This window comes from Vanessa cardui, chromosome 1 (assembly GCF_905220365.1).
Source record: "Vanessa cardui chromosome 1, ilVanCard2.1, whole genome shotgun sequence".
Taxonomy (NCBI): domain Eukaryota; kingdom Metazoa; phylum Arthropoda; class Insecta; order Lepidoptera; family Nymphalidae; genus Vanessa; species Vanessa cardui.
This window is the reverse complement of record NC_061123.1, coordinates 8,663,877-8,682,419: the sequence shown is the minus strand read 5'-3', so window position 1 is coordinate 8,682,419 and position 18,543 is coordinate 8,663,877. Positions and strand designations below refer to the sequence as shown.

The 18,543-nt window shown below is 32.2% G+C and overlaps 1 protein-coding gene and 1 non-coding gene across 2 annotated transcripts; one reads left to right on the top strand and one right to left on the bottom strand.

The window, feature by feature from the left end:
- The first annotated feature begins 1,030 nt into the window (after nucleotides 1-1,030).
- Nucleotides 1,031-18,514, top strand: LOC124543446 (ATP-binding cassette sub-family A member 17-like). Its single transcript, XM_047121694.1, is given in 33 exon segments — nucleotides 1,031-1,119; nucleotides 1,192-1,424; nucleotides 1,627-1,733; nucleotides 2,499-2,669; nucleotides 5,169-5,324; nucleotides 5,716-5,932; nucleotides 6,434-6,633; nucleotides 7,058-7,219; nucleotides 7,328-7,438; nucleotides 8,202-8,325; nucleotides 8,491-8,651; nucleotides 8,919-9,092; nucleotides 9,343-9,408; nucleotides 9,757-9,892; nucleotides 9,987-10,245; nucleotides 10,413-10,495; nucleotides 10,888-11,003; nucleotides 11,340-11,444; nucleotides 11,816-11,901; nucleotides 12,015-12,090; nucleotides 12,324-12,428; nucleotides 12,514-12,666; nucleotides 13,027-13,140; nucleotides 13,655-13,808; nucleotides 13,970-14,092; nucleotides 14,204-14,398; nucleotides 14,563-14,838; nucleotides 15,309-15,479; nucleotides 15,554-15,624; nucleotides 16,271-16,418; nucleotides 16,628-16,838; nucleotides 17,383-17,584; nucleotides 17,675-18,514. Coding segments are annotated over 33 exon segments (5,085 nt in total). The 3' UTR covers nucleotides 18,005-18,514.
- Trnaf-gaa lies at nucleotides 3,427-3,499 on the bottom strand. The gene has a single exon. It is a non-coding gene; the product is annotated as a tRNA-Phe (tRNA).
- Nucleotides 18,515-18,543: the final 29 nt, after the last annotated feature.

The window sequence follows — 18,543 nt, the reverse complement described above, 5'->3', positions numbered from 1 at the left end:
AATTTAGTTAACTTTTGGGAAAAGAATATTATTGTTTATTATGCCCTTAATAAAGTTAAATACTTATTCAACAAAAAACAGTACTTTTTTATGGTATAGGTTGGCGGACGAGCATATGGGCCACCTGATGGTAAGTGGTCACCATCACCCATAGAAAATGACGCTGTAAGAAATATTAACCTTGGGAACTAAGATGTTATGTCCCTTATGCCTGTAGTTACACTGGCTCACTCACCCTTCAAACCGGAACACAAGAATACTGAGTACTGTTATTTGGCGGTAGAATAACTGATGAGTGGGTGGTACCTACCCAGACGGGCTTGCACATAGCCCTACCACCAAGTAAGTAGAGTATGTTATAAATGTGAAAGTAACTCTGTCTGTCTGGGTGTCCGTCTTTGACGACCCAACCGCTGAACCGAATTTTATGGTATTTGGTATGAAGCAAACTTGAACTCCAAGAAAGGACATGCTACTTTTTTGGCCAACACATGACAACCAACAAACGGGAAAGATTTCGTGGGTCAGTACTAGTACTATATAATATGAATAAAACCGTACTTAAACTAATTCATCTAATAAAAACTTTATTAGATGAATTAGTTTTTCACATTGACATTAAATCATACATTTACATTTTTGTAATAACTCTAATATATTTTAAAATATATTTATAATTACTCAATTCTTCAACAAGAACATAATCACCCACTGTCTACTAAAAAGACCGAGTTACAAATGCGTTACCTATCACATGTTATTTATGTATTAAAATTCGTTTGTGTAAGATAAAGTTCTTCTTAATCTTAATTAATCTTAACAAAAAAGGGTTTATTTCGAATCGCAAAAAATAATAGCAATTATACACGTGTAAACGTCATGTGTACAAAAAGTAAATAACAAACTTCAAAAAAGAAAAGTCATTTAAATATTACTCGTAAAGCAAAATATGCGAAAGAAATATTTGCCTGTATTTTGCTCCTAACTAGCCCTGCCGTACTTACATACGTCTCATATACAGATAACTATAATGAGGGCGGAACTCATTAAAACACCCGTCCTTAATAAATTTCAGAGGCATATCAGTATTCTAATTTGGAAATCCTATCTTCAAAGACAGTAAGTACAGTATGAAATTCTGTATCGTAAATTGAATAAAATCAATACGTCATATACGCATATGGATTTTAGGCGCAGGTGGCGAATTTTACTCGCAGAAGCGTTGTTCTCAGCCGTTTTATTTCTCATAGCGATATTTATCGCCAAGCCGGTATTCCTTACTCCACTGCAAGCGGTTCCTACGGCGCCACTCACATCATATGATATCTTAGCGTCCCTCAATAAGAAGACCCTGCTAGGTTATGCACCCAACAATGCGCCATTTGACGAAATTATGACACAAGCTGCGGAAAGTTTAGGAGTTGGTGAGAAATATTTCACAGAACAAAAAAGATTTTTCTATTTTATTATCTCAGTTTTATTATGTTTTCCTCATTTGATTTATTCCAAAAAAAAACAAGTAAAAACCTTCACATATTCCCGCTAAACATACTAAGGTTTTATATTTCATTATCCAATTCGGAATCAAATACGTCGGTCATGTTTGATTTTCTAAAATGTTTGCAGATATAATAAGCGCTCCGACCGAGGACCATCTTAACAACATATTGTATAATCGTTCTCAGGGAACTCCGATAACTGATCCGGTTATTTGGATAATTTGGAAACCAACGGTACTGTACTATTTACAATTTATTTTTATGAAATATTATTTCAAGTTTATACATGTAACACGTACACGATAGAATTCAAATCCCAAATTATATTTAAAATTGAGAAGGATTTAAATAATATATTTTAAAAACAAGCGTTGTACAATAAAGGCCTGCTGTAGTTTAGAATTTCATGAATATAGACAGAAAGACAAAGTAAATAGTTCTTTGGAATATTGGATGTGTCATCACCTCTGTCACCTTCCCCGTTGACATTGACAATGTCGATATTTATGAATTATATTTTCCTTATTTGGCATCACTGGGAAATCTACAACAAATATAGATAATTTGAATTAAGATTTTGTGACCAGTTATGAGACATTCGATGTGACGATTGCCTTGCACACATTGACTTGAATCACGATAACCGGAACTAGATTTTAGAAACTAACTTGTATCTTCGAAATATTTAAAAAAAACAGTTGTTGTTATATCCTAAGAATTACTATTATTTAAATAATGTGAATTTAACAATAATAGTGCATTATAAAGCTTTAATGATCTCATATGACAAGAGGAATTTAAATGTTTGTGTATAATTTTTCAATTTACTATGAATTCTGGCATAGCTCAAAAAGGTATCTTGTAAATACTTTATAGAAATTGAGGACTTTGCGAGCCCAGTGCTCGTCACAAACGAGCTACTACTTTTCTTTTAATTGTTTCTTTCTGTCAATAGTTGTGTAATTAAATAAGCCTGGTGATTGGTGATTGTTCTCGCAGGAAAATAACATGTGGAAATTCAGCATACGTAGCACCGAACGCGCTCGATATGTGACGAGACCGGAATATACTTCGAGCAATCCACATTTACGAAGCGGGCTATTGGCAATACAACTCGCCATTAGCCAGACCATATTAACTCACACCAGTGCTATAAAGCCACAATATGAGGTAATTCTAAAAGTAATTTCTTTTTTTGAAACAAACAAAAGCGATATACCATCTCAGGGCTGTAGCGCAATAAAAGCCATCTAATTATCAACCGACTTCCAAAAGGAGGAGGTTATCAATTCGTCTGTATTTTTTTTCCAAATAAATTGAACACGTGAATGTTGAATCATTAAAACAAATTAAATTCCATTAATATTCCGAGATATTAGAGAATTTCTTTTCTATTACGTAGTAAATTGCAGTTGACACCAACGATTATGGCAACTTACTAATAGGATTGTATTTAAGTTTTTATTCGTAATTTGTTTCCCCAATTGATATGGACTAATGTTTTTATCTATAAATGGAAATTTAAATCGATCTTATAGGCACTATCTCAGATATCGATATAAGTAGTGTATTTTAATTTTTCAAAAATACCGACAGCTTATTAACACGCATTAATTAATGTTTTTATAAAAATAAAATAAAAACAAATGTAATATATACGTCCCGGTATTTATTATATAATTTATAATATAAAAACATAATAATGGATTAATATAAAAAATGGCTGAAGATATGGTGGGATTATAAAATATTTTTTATTATAATATCTACATACTTAAAATATTAAGAGATAAAGTTAGGACTATTTTATTGGGAAATTAACTATTATCCAGTTTTTTTCTACATTACATATTGCTATTAAAAGAAAAATATCAAAATAAATTTAAAAGGGCGTAATTTATAAAATAAAATACAAAAAAATGTGAACTGCCGAAACCCGGGATTGAACCGGGGACCTTTAGATCTTCAGTCTAACGCTCTCCCAACTGAGCTATTTCGGCTTATGAGGAGATGACGAAATTATCACTTATATAACGATAGTTTTTTTTTATTAACGTATTTTAACAATTTTAGGCATGGAAAATATTAATTATTTTATTGATAATATATAATATTTAAAACATACCTATTTGGTTGACCCAATTAAATAGATAAGCACAAACATGCGTGGTAAGGCACGCTTATTAAAAATAAAACAACTAAAATAATATGTGTATTACCTGATTATTGCCATTTCTTTTTATTTTTTTAATTTAATGATCTTTAGTTTAATCAGACTAAAACTTAGTTCAAGAAAGTGCTTACGCGCATGTTAAAAATTAAAATATTATTTTATAATATTTTAATTATATATTAAATATTATTTTATAATATTTTAATGGCATATTTGTCTCTGGCAATTTAATCCACAACAACATTCATTTTAAAAATATGAATATCATAATAGTTATTAATAAGCAATATTGAATACTAATAATGTTGTTATTTGACACAATAACGCCTCAGTAATTTTTAAAAAGTATTCAATATTATGAAATAAAGCCGTTTAATATCAGGTAGGTAATCGGTAGTCGGTAACTAGGTACTACTATTACGTAGGTAATATCGTACACATTTATTTAAGTTAAACTAACTAATAACAAATTACCGCCGATGATATCTATACAAGTAGCTTGCATCTCCTGATTACAGTGATTATGAAATACATTTTTAAATAGTATAAAAGTAATAACTTTATGACTGTTATTAACTCTTTACACTGTGAACTTCGAAACGATGGAGATATCTTTAACTGGCAAACCCAACAATAATCCGTTATATTCGCAACGGGACATATTCGGAAATTTTTACTTATTTTCTTCTTAGAAATCGGCCTTCGTGTGCTATGGGCCACTATAAAGACTTTAAACTTCTATGGAGTCTATTCTGATTTGCATAACATTACCATGTCTAGTTTTAGTTGAATTAGATTTGAAAACGTTTATTAAACATTTATACAACCCTGTACTGTTTCTTTGGACGGATACTTATTTATACGAACAGATACGGTCCGTTATAGTTTATAATGATATTTAAATAATCCGTTACAATACGTTAATTTAATAAAGTTTTATTAATTGATTTAAAACATTTAAGTAATTTATTGTAACATGTATTTTCACAGCGGGTTATTAATCGTAAAGATTTATGCGATCATAGTTGTAACTGTCTAAGTCATAAATGTTTCCATATTAAATTATAATTTTGGATTACCAATATGATAATTTGATAAACCTTAAGTATAAAAATACTACAAACAACGATTTATTTCGGTCCATTGCAGCGACAAGTTTTAGCAACTTTCGATAACATATATACCAGTTGTTTTATTTCATTTCACAACGGCGAAAATTAACTCTAAACCCGGAAGCGTTTAGAGTTAATTTTAATTTTATAATATTTTTTGCTGGTTTAACGCCAAACGGGTCTCCGGGAATTCGAGCTTTAGACCGATGACAAACACCTGCTGGACACAAAGCATGATACGAATTATTATAAATTAAAACTTTCCAAGAAAACCCTAATATACCTACAAGTACTTTTTGTTTCCATAATCTCTTCATTTACGAGTAGGTACTATAAACTTATAGTTAAAAATAATTCAATATAAATTCGTTTCGGTATTTCCAGCTAAGCATGGCCTCAATGCCGGTGTCGCCTTTGATGCAACAAGAGCGCGTGCGCAGGGCGATCTCAGCTATATTATTGTGTTTCACTCTAGCTTTGCTCCCACCTGTGCTGGAGACTGAGTCTTTGGTAGTATCAGAGACGACTAGGAGATTTAAAGTGAGTAAAGACGCCCAAGGCCAAATATCTTTAAATATAACCTTTACCTAATTCTTACTAAGATGGCAATAAAATTTGATAGCAATGTTGTCAGAGAAAATAATTATTTATACACTTAAACAAGATCACTTATTGTTTCCATTTATAGGCATATTTTATTTTAAATATATGATCATAATTTTATATAGTTATAAAACATCCAATCAATTTTAAGGTGAGGAAAACTACATTACATTACTTAACTTCTAACGGTTTCAGAAAAGTACGTCTATTGTGTTTTAGCTTAGTTTATAATTCACGTTTAGATTATGATCAAGGGTTTTTAAGATGTTGTTTAATGTAATTCTTTTCTTAGAAATGATGAAATTTCTACTATAATTTAAATCTTCAGCGTTCCCTTTGCATTCGTGGAGTAGATTACTCTTCAATGTATATCGGCTGGTTTGTGTTTGGATTTATGACTGCGCTGCCTGTGTGTCTATTGGGCAGTATAGCTCTTATCCTGATATTTCGCTGGATCCATCTCCTATTCGCCATGACATTGGTTCTTATTTATGTGTCTGTTATGACAATGCTAGCGTTAGTCATGGCCATGTTTCATAATGAAGGTAAGAACATTGAACATTTAAAGATTGTTATGATTTATTAATTTTTCACTAATTTGCATAAAAATTTTAGACTACCATAGTAAAATAAAAGTAAAGTAACAGCCTGTAAAAATCCCACTTCTGGGCTAAGGCCTCCTCTTCCATTAAAGAGAGGGTTTGGAAAAAAATCCACCATGCTGTCCAATGCGGGTTTGTGGAATGCACATGTGGCACAATATGAATGAAATTATACATGATGATACATGCAGGTTTCTTCACGATGTTTTCCTTCACCGCCGAGCACGAGATGAATTATTAACTCAAATTAAGCAAATACATATATATAGTGGTGCTTGCCTGGGTTTGAACCCGAAATCATCGGTTAAGATGCACGCGTTCTAACCACTGGGCCATCTCAGCTCTCTCCTACCATACTCGTGTCTTATTTTTACATATTTTGTTTCGCCAATTAATTTATTTTCCCGAAAATAGAATATTAAAAAAAATACGTTTTTTTCGTAGCTTGGATTGCATGCGTCTGGTCCACTTTATTCACATTACTGCAAACGTTTCTCGCTGAATTATTAGTGCATCATCAGATCGACTTGAAACATGAAGTCATGACATTCTTTTTACGTCTCATCATTCCGCCACTGGGTCTCATGCACGGACTCAATGAGTTCGCCTTATTGCAAACTGATCGTTAGTACCTGCATGGCTATGTCGTAAATAGAATAAGTTTAGACTCAGTGGCGTAGCTAGTTGAGTAAGGGCCCCGGTGCATAAAAAATAATCGGGCCCTCACCCCCTCTTTCCCATCCCTCTTTAACTAATAATTACCCTTTAAAATTATAGATACCAAATAAATCTTGTGCTCGGGGTCGTGTTTTTCTAGCTTCAGACGCTTAAGGTTTAGTTTAGAGGGCCCCCTAAACTCCAGGGCCCCGGTGCACTGCACCACCTGCCCTTCGATAGCTACGCCACTGTTTAGACTACGACAATATTATCAACAAATAGACATTTGTCCTGCGCCTAGATATTTAGTATATTTTGATTATTAGGATTATTCTATTAATATTTCGCGTACTTGCATTTATACGAATTTTAATTTACACATTTTGATGTGATTATGATTTTATTTTAGAGGAACGAGAATGGGACGTGAATCGCCTTCTATTCACGATACTTAGTTGGTTAATAATGTTTGTAATTTATTTCGGAATACTGATGCTATTGCAACGAACAATAAAACAACGAGCTATTGGGGGCCAAGTTCCATGGAAATCTATAGTTTTTAAAAAAACTGAGGTACATACACTACAATTAAAAAAAAGTTAAAATTTAATAGAGTTTACTATTGTTGATCAATTCGTTTCCTATATCCTTCTAAAGTTATTTTATGTATAAATATTTCAGGATCTGAGTAAGCTGCACCGAATTGAAAATCCGACGGGTAATGAAAGGGATAGATTGCAAGAAGTAGATGAGCTCGTTGCAAAAGCAATAAGCTTCCGAGGGGTATCGAAAGTAATCGTCTCTTATTGAAAGACTTAAATATCAAATAACGCCATGTATAATACTCTAATTTAGTAAACAAGAGCCTTTATATATGCAACTGCTTGATACACTCTACTTTTTAAAAGATCAGAAGTCTACCCCAATATGATATTCCAATTCATCCAGATGAATTGTAAATTTTAATGCAAAACGACGGGTTTTACTCTGTGGCTCTTTCTCAGATTAACTTTTTGGTAGGGCTTTGTGGGTAGGTACCACCCACTCATCAGTTATTCTGCCGCCAAATAACAGTACTCAGTAGGTATTGTTGTTTTCCGGTTTGAAGGGTGAGTAAGCCAGTTTAACTACAGGCACAAGGGACGTAACGTCTTAGTTCCCAAGGTTGGTGGCACATTGATTATGTAAGGAATAGTTAATATTTCTTACAGCGTCATTGTCTATGGGTGATGGTGACAACTTATCATCAGGTGGCCCATATGCTCGTACGCCTTCCTATACCATAAAAAAAAATAAAAACAAAAAGATTTGCACCCGCATACTGTGTTTGGTATATCTACTGGAGAAACACGACTTTTCGAAACAATATAATATTTAAAATTAAGCAGGAGTTATGACAAAAAATAGCGAAATTACCTTAAATAGTAATTCTGATAATTATCAGATATAGATATAGATTATAATCTATTCCTAAACATAATTAGCTAATCATCTAATAAGTAAAAAAATGCAAGAAACGTCGAATGCAATTAATTAATGGGGTTTAAAATTTTAGAGTTTCATGGGTGGTCAGGTTTTAAGTGACATCACACTAGATATATACAGAAACGAATTTACCATGCTGTATTCTGAACCTATTCAAGCCAAAATGATTACAACTATTGAAGATTTATTAACAGGTAAAAAATAATATTAATAGCTAAATATTTTTAGCTATTTTTGCATGTTTCTGTACTTAAACTGCAGCTTGCTTTTTTTTATGTGATTTAGTGATTATACAATAATATTTGTTTACATTATCACGTCTATCAAACTGTTGATTAAATATATTTATTTATATAAAGGGCTTACATACCCTGACAAAGGAACGATCAATGTATTAGGTGAGATATTAAAACCTGGTCGCAGTTTAATGGCAGTCCCCAATATGATGGGCTACTGCCATCGCAGTGGCTGTCTCATCGACGACCTTACGGTTGAAGAGCATCTTACATTATATTGTTTTGTAAGTCCTTACTATTTGTTATACAATCTTCAATAGAACAGTCTATAGCACGGACTATACCAGTCTTCTTTTACAACTAAACAACAAAGAGGTCTTATATATGTGTAACCTATTTCCTGAAATATTTTTATTTCAAGTCGAAATACTACATGATTCATATGGAAATATATGAAAGTTTACGCACACTTACGCTAAAAAATCTTAAATAACACACACGAAGAGATTAAAAAAAAAGGTAAATTTAAAAGTATAATTTTGTTCTTGTAGCTGTGTCTCTGGAACGAACCTACAAAATATGTAATAGAATATGCTCACATTCGTACCAAACGTATTCTGCTAGATTGTGATTTGGAAGACGTTAGGCATGAGTTTGTGCGGAATTTGGACGATTACTACCAAGCTCTACTCTGTTGGGCGATAGCTATTTTACTCGAACCGAGGGTTAGTGAACTCGTAATATAAATTTTTGTGTTCCACTTGCAAGCAGCAATGGGGAGCCTTCATTGTATTCCACTTATCATCTTAGTCTTCATCTATTCTTCTTCTTCTTTCTGATTCCTGTTACAACTCAAGAGTCCTATATGCAATTTATTGTAAAGGGTAACGTAATTAAACTATTCCTGAAATAAAAGATATTCGCTCGCCTCGTCACGGTTATGTCATAAAAAGCTATTTATGTAGTCTGTTTCAGATAATTGTAATACCTTCTTTTGTAACCGATTCAATCTACACATCTGTTATAAAGGACAAAATTATGGTAAGATATAATATTGCTTTATTATATTTAAATGCTATAATAAAGTAAGTATTACTTCTTATAGAAATATAGTATTGTTGGAATAAACAAGCAACATCTGCGTCACACAAATTCCCTTACAAAGAAGGCGGGAGTTTTGCGGCTGACACATTTGAATCACCATTATGATTTATAGTGATTATTGATAGTTATTTGTGTTGTAGATTAAATGTTTTTCTTTTTTGGTAGATTGATTGTTATTGTTAATTAAAGATAATTGTTTTAGAGGTTACCATACTTCCTACTTCTGGTTCTAAAAGCATATAATAGTTTTAATATATAATTTACAATTATAAATAAAAATTTCAGCGTTATAAAAAATACCTCACTATTGTGAAGTTCTGCCTCACGAGCATTTCCGTGGAATTTGCCGATCGAGTTTTTATTTTTGATCACAGAATATTAGTCAGAGGTGGAACCCCAGCTTATATATTTTTTAAATATGGTAAGTATTTTATTTTTAGAACTTAATTTTAGCTGTTACGCTGGGCATTAAAAACCTGAAATAATGGATTAGGGATCGTCTATATTTTATGTAGGTAGAGAATACCGTGTCCGCTTAACCTTACGAAGCGCTGGAAGGTCCAATGAAGAAAAGGTGAACGAACTGCTTCGGAGAACATCAGAATCTGGTGCTACAGTACGAGCTCACTTAGGATATCTTCTCATTTTACGACTCCCAGCAAGTCCCACGGCTAATGTCGCTGCATTGATATCAGACCTAACGAAACATACTAACAAATATGGAATTGCATCTATGAACATTAGCTTGCCTGATTCTGAAGAAGTATGTAATAGGTAAGAGATAATATTTGACTGAGTATTTAGATAAATCAACAATTATTTATGAATAATTATCTAAAATCGATTGTAGTGTACTTGGGTTAAACAAGAAATTTGTCAGTCTGTATAGTTGAGCTGATTATACATTATAATTTTATTTCACTTGTTTTATGTAAATACAGAGCCATATCTGAGTCCAGAGCGACTACGCACGGTACCATCGAAGAACATGAACTTACGCGAAACGCCCTCAATAATCTGTCTGGTAAATATGATCCTCTAAAGGATTTCCTTCGTGCTTTAAATCATTAATAATCATTTCGTTTTTTTTTTAAATGAACATAAATATGAGAGAATGACACATACATTACTCTGATTCCGATGTAAGTTGCTAAAGCACTTGTATTATGGAAAATTAGATACCCAGACTCACGACAAAATAGAAAACTAATGGTAATCAATAGAAAACTAATTGTAAAAGTACTTCGCCTCGGCCGGGAAACGAGCCCCCGGGACCTTGGAGTGGCGTACCCATGAAACCAGTGTACACACCACTCGACCACGGAGGTCGTCATAATCATCACAAAATGAAATGTTTCAACACATTATTGCATGATATGACTTATAACTTAAAATAAAATGATTATAATTTTTTAGAGCCCATACCATGGAGGAGGAAATCGAGTCGATTTGGCAATTTAACTCATTTAAGTTACATGGCATGGAAATTCATTGATTTTTACCGTCACTACAGATTCTATTTCATTATCACGGTAAGAGTTATGGATGATACGATTTCTAATAAATATTAAGTACATAACAGTGGAAAATTTATTTAACTAAACAAATCAAAACGGTCAAGGGGGAAGTCATTGGAGGAGGCCTATGTTCAGCAGTAGACATCTTACGGCTGATATAATGATGATCATGATGAAACAAATCAATTAATTTTAGAATATGATTGAATTGTTTACAAAAAATTACTCCTGTCTTGTACTCATTATTATGACATGCGACTTATCTTCTGACCCTAATCATTCGCTAAGAACAACTTTTGTAAGCTTATGCAACTACTATGTATATGATTATGTTTTTAAATTGTCATGCAGGTCCTTTCAGCGCTTGTTGCGGGCGTATTTATTGGACTTTCCCTCTCAACCGTTTTAGGCGAAATGGAAAGAGACAGAGCTACAAAAACAATATTACATGGCGAGGTCATACCTTTTTTGTTCTACAAATATTCATTATGTATATAATAAAGTAACAAAAACAATATGTTAGATCCAAACAATTGCATAAAAGTTATATGATCCTACCAATAAGATAATCTTAATTCATAATGTTATATTCCAAGCCCGGCTTCAGAAGGGTACAATAGAGGCCTTTATACGTATTTTAGATTTAAGAACTTAAAAAGAAACATTATTGTTTTTTTTTCCGAGAAAGTAAGTTAAAATTCTCGTGTTATACGGGCGATTCAAGAGAAAGGGTTATCCCTTTCTCTTGAATCGCTCTTTTTATTCATGAAAACCGCAGAATCGTAGGTAGAAAAATCTAAAAGATGACATATATTTGTTTTCTTTAGGTATTAAATGTAGAGTCATTGGAGCTTAAGACCAATTTAATACTGCGGTCAGACAATTCGTCCGACGCAAAATCTGTTGCTAACTCGTGAGTAAAAATATAACAAATAACTAAACAAAAACAAATAAAGGTTCCAGTAGGCTTGAGATTTGGGCTTATTTTAATATTATAACTATTTCATTGGAGTAATATAATTTTAGCTACGTATTTTCTGAAACAAATGCAACTGTGAAACAAGTTGAAAATATGCATTATACAGCTCTATTATATCCGGAGGTAAGAATCAAAAAAATAAACTATAAACTAGAATTAATAAAAGGTAGGTACATCTATGTGAACCTATGAAAAACAAAATAGTACAATGTTGTTCATTACTCATATAATAATTATTCAATAGAGTTTGCATATATAAGGAAATCATACACTCGTTGTTATTACTGATACGATCATGTAAAAAGCCACCTAATTGTATATTAAATGTTTTAATTTTAAAAAAGCTATTGTTTTAGAGCCTCACTGAATATCTCGTCACTCGAGCGATAGATTCCCCTCAACAATACGTCTATATGTTCGCGTATGGACTTGATGTTGGTTCCAAGAATGATACCCTTAGCGTAAGATCAATACTTAATTTATTTACCTTACTTATTATACCTTTATATCGTATTACTATTTTTCTACAATCCAATTAATATTCAGGTTCAAGTTCTATACAGTCCGATACACTACGATCACGGTGCGGCTGCTAGGTCTTTGGCTCGGGCGTTCATGGCACTCATACGACATTACACATCGGCGTTAGATGCAAGTATACAAGTCACTGATGATCCGCTTGCTTTGGATCTTACAACTGTGAGATTTATTGCTATATGTTATATTCATTTCATGCGCAGTAAAAAAATCATAGAAATAAAGGTAAGGTTGTCAGGAAAGTATAATTGTTGTGTTTCGCTTAGAAAGGTGAGTAAGTCAGTGTAACTGTTTTCGTTCCTAAAGGTAAATGACGTACAAATATGGTTAATATTTTTAGGGCACCAATCGAAAATGTATTTTTCTGCTTCGTCATCAACTGTTTCATATATACATTTAATAAATTACAATAAACGTTTTAAATGTTAAAAAAAAATAAAATAAACATTAACATCATTTGTATTTATTTTAATTAAAGCTATTAGGCAAAACTTACTAAACATATGTTATTTTTATTTACAGTGGTTAGAGACGGCTACAGCTCCTCCAATCTTTATACAATTTCTACTTATACTGACAATATCACATATAACTATTATCCCTTCTAAAGAAAGCGGATTTGTAAGACACACGCAGGTATCCTTATACAATTATTCTCCACTTTGGTCATTTTCATTGTTAGGAATTTATCCAACTAGTTAAAAAGTAGTCATAGACGTGTCTGATAACTTGGCAGTTAGCCGGAAATCTATGGTAGTAAAAGGTCTATGCTGGGGATACCTATATAATAATAACAAATAATAAGATACAATGTAGTAGGATAAACAAGAGAAGTATAATAGTGATACTATTATATAATATTGATTGATAGCACACCTTGGGAATGAAACAATCGCCTCCTGGCTATTTCATTTCATTTAAATTGTTTATATAATACATGAGACAATAAAAAAAACCGCTGAGTTTCTTTCGCCGGTTCTTCTCAGGTCAGGGTATTTTCTTTTCCTTTCCAGTGGTACTGTTTCATTTGATTATTAATAAGAAAGTGTAATATATTGAATAAAGCAATTTGAGTATGATTTTGAGTTTAATAGTGATATTTCGTTTATATTATCTATTTATCATATGTTTTATTATTTTAATGCAATAGGTACATGCTATGAATTTCTCCCCTGCTCGCTACTGGTGTACGCTATTCCTGTGTGATTTTATGCTATACTGTTTCCTCGTGTTCTTGATGACAGCTACAATGATTGTTATCATGGTGTTAGTGGCACCAATGACTTTTTATTACAGTGATTTGGGTAGGTTATAACATTTGCTTAATATTATTAATATTTAGATTCTCGTCTTATCACTATTAAATATTTTGTATATTTTGTTTTAAGACAAAACTTAATGTTAGTAAATTTAAATACAAACTTTTGATTCGTATTTCAACAACTATATTATTATACATTTTCAGTTGTGGTGCCCCTCATGTTAACGGTTTATGGTATCGGTTGCATTCCACAAGCGTATTTGTTTAGCTTGGGACCACAAGCTGCCCTCAACACCATGACATTTATCATACTAAATCTCGTTTTTGGTAAATATTTTCAAATATTTCAAATGATTATTCGATATTTTATAATGATTATAATATTGCCTATTCATAAAACAATTCAATACAATTGTAAGACTAAACAATCATCGATAGGTGAAACAACAGTCATAGCAAAATTACTTTACGGCAACGCGCTCAACTACGTCTTGAATTTTATGTCACTTTCTCCACAATTCAACATGGCATATGCATTTGTGAAAATAAAGAAGATATTTCTATACAACAGCGAATGTATTGTATTCAAAAGAAAAAATCTATGTTCTTCTAAAACTTTGCATAAATGCTGTCGTAAGTATTTGCTTTATATTATTCGAACCACCTTTAGTCGCAGATAAAATGATGACTTTTACTCTATTTAGTCTATTTACTTTTTCTCTATTTAGTCTGTGAGAGTGAATTATTATTCGATAAAAGATATTATTGAAGACAAAGTTGTTTTACCATTTTTGCAGCAAAATGTGGTGTTTTGCAACAATGCTTCTCCAGAAGATTTTATTTAAATAAGAATATTGGAGTTCTGATGGAGATTATTGCCATATTATGCACCACTGTCATATTCATGTCACTGTTATTGTTATGGGAGTATAAATACATACAGCGATTATGGACATTTTTATTAAACAAATGGGTATATCCAAAGAAACAACCATATGAGGCAGAGACGGAAGGCACCGCGCGCGAGAAAGAAAATGTTTTGAACAAGCAAGATGAACTTAAAAACAAGCAGGGTTATTTTTTGAAATTATTTTTTTAATTTTTTTTACTTTACAGTCATACCTAAGGTTGCACAAAAATATTGTGTACACCAGATAACATTAGAGTAAGACAACGTTTTACCAAAATGTCATGTCTTTCGCAATTATAATATTACCCAGATTTGACTGCTAAATCAACGATAAAATTACTTTTATTTATTTTTAAACTAAATAAACAACTACCTATTTATTGTTAAAAAGTTTTGTAAAATAGTGAAACCGCGTAGTCATGGGATATAATAAACTCATACTGATTGACCAAGCACGAGACGAAGTTATAAAAAACAAATTAAACCTGAGAAAACTTATCGCTTCGCCTATGCAACTTATGAGACGATAAAACAAAGTTTTTAGCAAAAGTACAATTACATTTATTGTAGCACAATGTAATTGGTCATATTTATTTTATTAAAGTCATGTTTTATTATTTTCTTTAAACCTAGAAGAGAAGATAAATAACTACGGAGAATATCTCTTAGCATGCAACGTTTCTAGAAAAGTATTTGGGAAAAATATTATTTCCAACGTCTACTTCGGTCTACGTAAAGGAGAAGCACTGGCTATTTCCGGTCTCTTAGGACATGGCAGGCTGGAATTATGTGAAATGTTGGCTGGTATGATATTTTTAAATGAACCACAATATCAATAATATCTTAGTTTGATACTATATGAATTTTGTTTCGTAAAGGATATATACTACCATGTGAGGGAGACTTGTGGTGCTCATCGAAATGGATATTAAACAGACATCCTCATAATGTAAGTACATTTTAAGAAAATATTCAGAACAGAACCTGCTTAATGTGTAAGTTACCATAACACTGAACTAGTTTATTGAAGTTTGTATATTTATATTTAATTTTTAAACCATACCAACCATAGTCTTCTATTAGTTCTTGACAGTGTACAGTAATGGAAGATGAGTCAACAGCTCGTCGGTAGGTATACAGGTTAATTAGAATCGATTCTTAGTCGAGTTTTCGACTCATTTTTATACTATGCACCATAATAAGTAAGCTTACAAAATTTCTTATATCCCTACTGGTTAATGGTTCATATACGGTCCACCGGCAGTCGTGTCTCATGCCGGTTTTCGGCTCATTGTATTGATACTAATTATTATGTCGTACCTATCCTTCATCAATGGCGCATAACGAAGAACAAACAATAGTAGAACGTCCAAAAAGTGAGGCAGATAAAAACAGTAACAGATAGTTTATTGGATTTCACTATTACGGATACTGCTATTGTTATATGTAGGTACACAAATTTGAATCCCACACCTAAGTAGTGACGATACAATGCGACTTGACTTGATTGATCTACATCTAATATTATTGTTAATCTTCTTAAACTTTTATGATCCCAATTTGTCTGAAAACATAAAGATGGTTTATGTTTTCAGTACGCTCGCCAAGTAACCTTCTGTTGTGATCACAATCCTCTCCCTTTATGGATGACAGTTTATCGAGCTTTGGAAATGATAACAGTGCTGCGCGGCGTGCCACAAGAACATGTCAAGGGCGAAGTCATGAATTATATCGATGCGCTTGGTGATTTTATATAATTTTCATCGAGGAAATTCTTCTCTATGCAATTCTCAAAATATATATTGTGTTAATAACAAAATAATTCAATTTTGATTTAAACAGATTTTAAACTGCTTAAAAGTTTCAGCTAGTTTAAGTAACAGTTTAATTCGATTTTAAGTACATAGTATAAGTCTGTGATTTGGTTGAAATATTTACATTTATATTATTAGAACTTCACCAATACGTCAACACACGTATCAAGTATCTCTCGTCGAATGAACGCGCCCGCCTTAACTTCGCTGCAGCCGTTGTCGGAGCACCACCTATCGTTGTACTGGATGAATGTACGGCGTACCAAAAGTATTCCGTGACAAGGGCTATGTATTATATATTGTACAACTTAAGAAAACGTGGCCATGCTGTTATTATAAGTTCAAGCAGGTATTGCACCTCCTTAATTGTATTTAAGAATTTAGTTAGTATAACATATAATTGAGAGGAATATATTAAATCATCAAAAATTGTCAATGTCGTAATCACATAACTCTGTTGTTCAAGCTCTTAAGTAAAAGTATTTTTTTATTTATGGGTCAACGGTTTATATACCGCGTATAATAAAATATAGAAAGTCAAATAATTCACTTAGCCTTCCAGAATTCACGATGATCTGTATGCATGTTGCAAAACATTTAAAAAACCAAGATGTCTACATACCAATTTAGCCATTTCTATTCAACTTTATAATCCTATCTAAGAATGTTATTGTAGATGAAAAGATAATTTTGCCATAGGTACGTATAATGTCTTATTATACGTACCTATACAACATGCTGAATGCTGCTAGCATTCTTGCCAGCATTCCACGCGGTCAAGATTTATACAGTAACTAGTTTTAGTTCATATTTGTATATATATGTAAGCATTTAATGTTGTTAATTCTTATGTTAATAAATTATACGATACAACATAATTTTCATTTCAACAGTGTAGAGAGTCACCTGCCAGTTACTAGTCGCCTAGCTATTCTGGTTGATGGTCACATCTACGACATTGACCAAGTCGACGCGCTAGTCGAACGATATAGTGATAAAGGCTTCACCGTGGTAATCCACCTCAAAGACGAAGTGAATGTCAACAAGATATTTTCAAGACATTTCAAGAATTTTGTCATTAATGACATATCCGAGGTTTGTTATCTGAAAGTTAAGTCTATAATGAAAATTATCTATAAATATTCAATTCGACGTAATAAATATTCTCAAAAAATATTTTAACAGGTATTGGTGAATGTTCAAGTTTTACATCCAGAGTTAACATGGGCCACTATATTTGAAAAAATGGAAGCACTCAAAGAAGAAAATAGACATGTTTACTCGTATATAGTATCAGCCATACCGATAGATTATATTTATAATACAATATTAAGTCATATGAGCAGACGAAAATATGCCGATGAACAAAGATATCGTTGCTACAAATTTTTCTTTCCGAATAAGCAAATGGTAAAACCATCTGCCGAAAAAATGACTCAGCTGTTACCCTTTGAGAAGAGATTCAATATTACTAAATTAAAAGAACTACCATGGTCAGTGATTTTCAATCGGTAATCTCGTCGTTGATGTTACAAGGATTGAACATGGATTAATTGAATTATTTTATAGTATAAAATCACAATCTTGCATTTGTACTTAACTCAGTGCTCGTGTTCAATTGATCGCCATTGACCAAACATTAAAGCATTGGTGATGCAGTTCTGTTCGAATGCTTTAAGGAACTAAGAGGATTTTATCAAAATATTTCGAAATAAAGTTACTGTTTATGCAGTTAAACGGTGTGGAAAGGGTTCAAGGATATCAAACTAAAAAAAATGATAACTTTGTACCGGAAAAAAAATATTTGTATGAATATGTACATTTTAAAAGAGTTCAACATATAGTCGACAAAATTCTAATGAAGATGTACCGTGGCGTTCGTTGGTGACTTTGTGGAATCACTAAGTTCATTTAAAGGTACACACTCTTAGATATTAGACCTTATTTATACGAATTTTACTAATTATTGAAATGTGAACATTATTCTTTATTCTGGAGTCAAGATGGCCCTGTGCTTCTTAACCGATGATTTGTTGCTTGCCTGTGTTTGACGG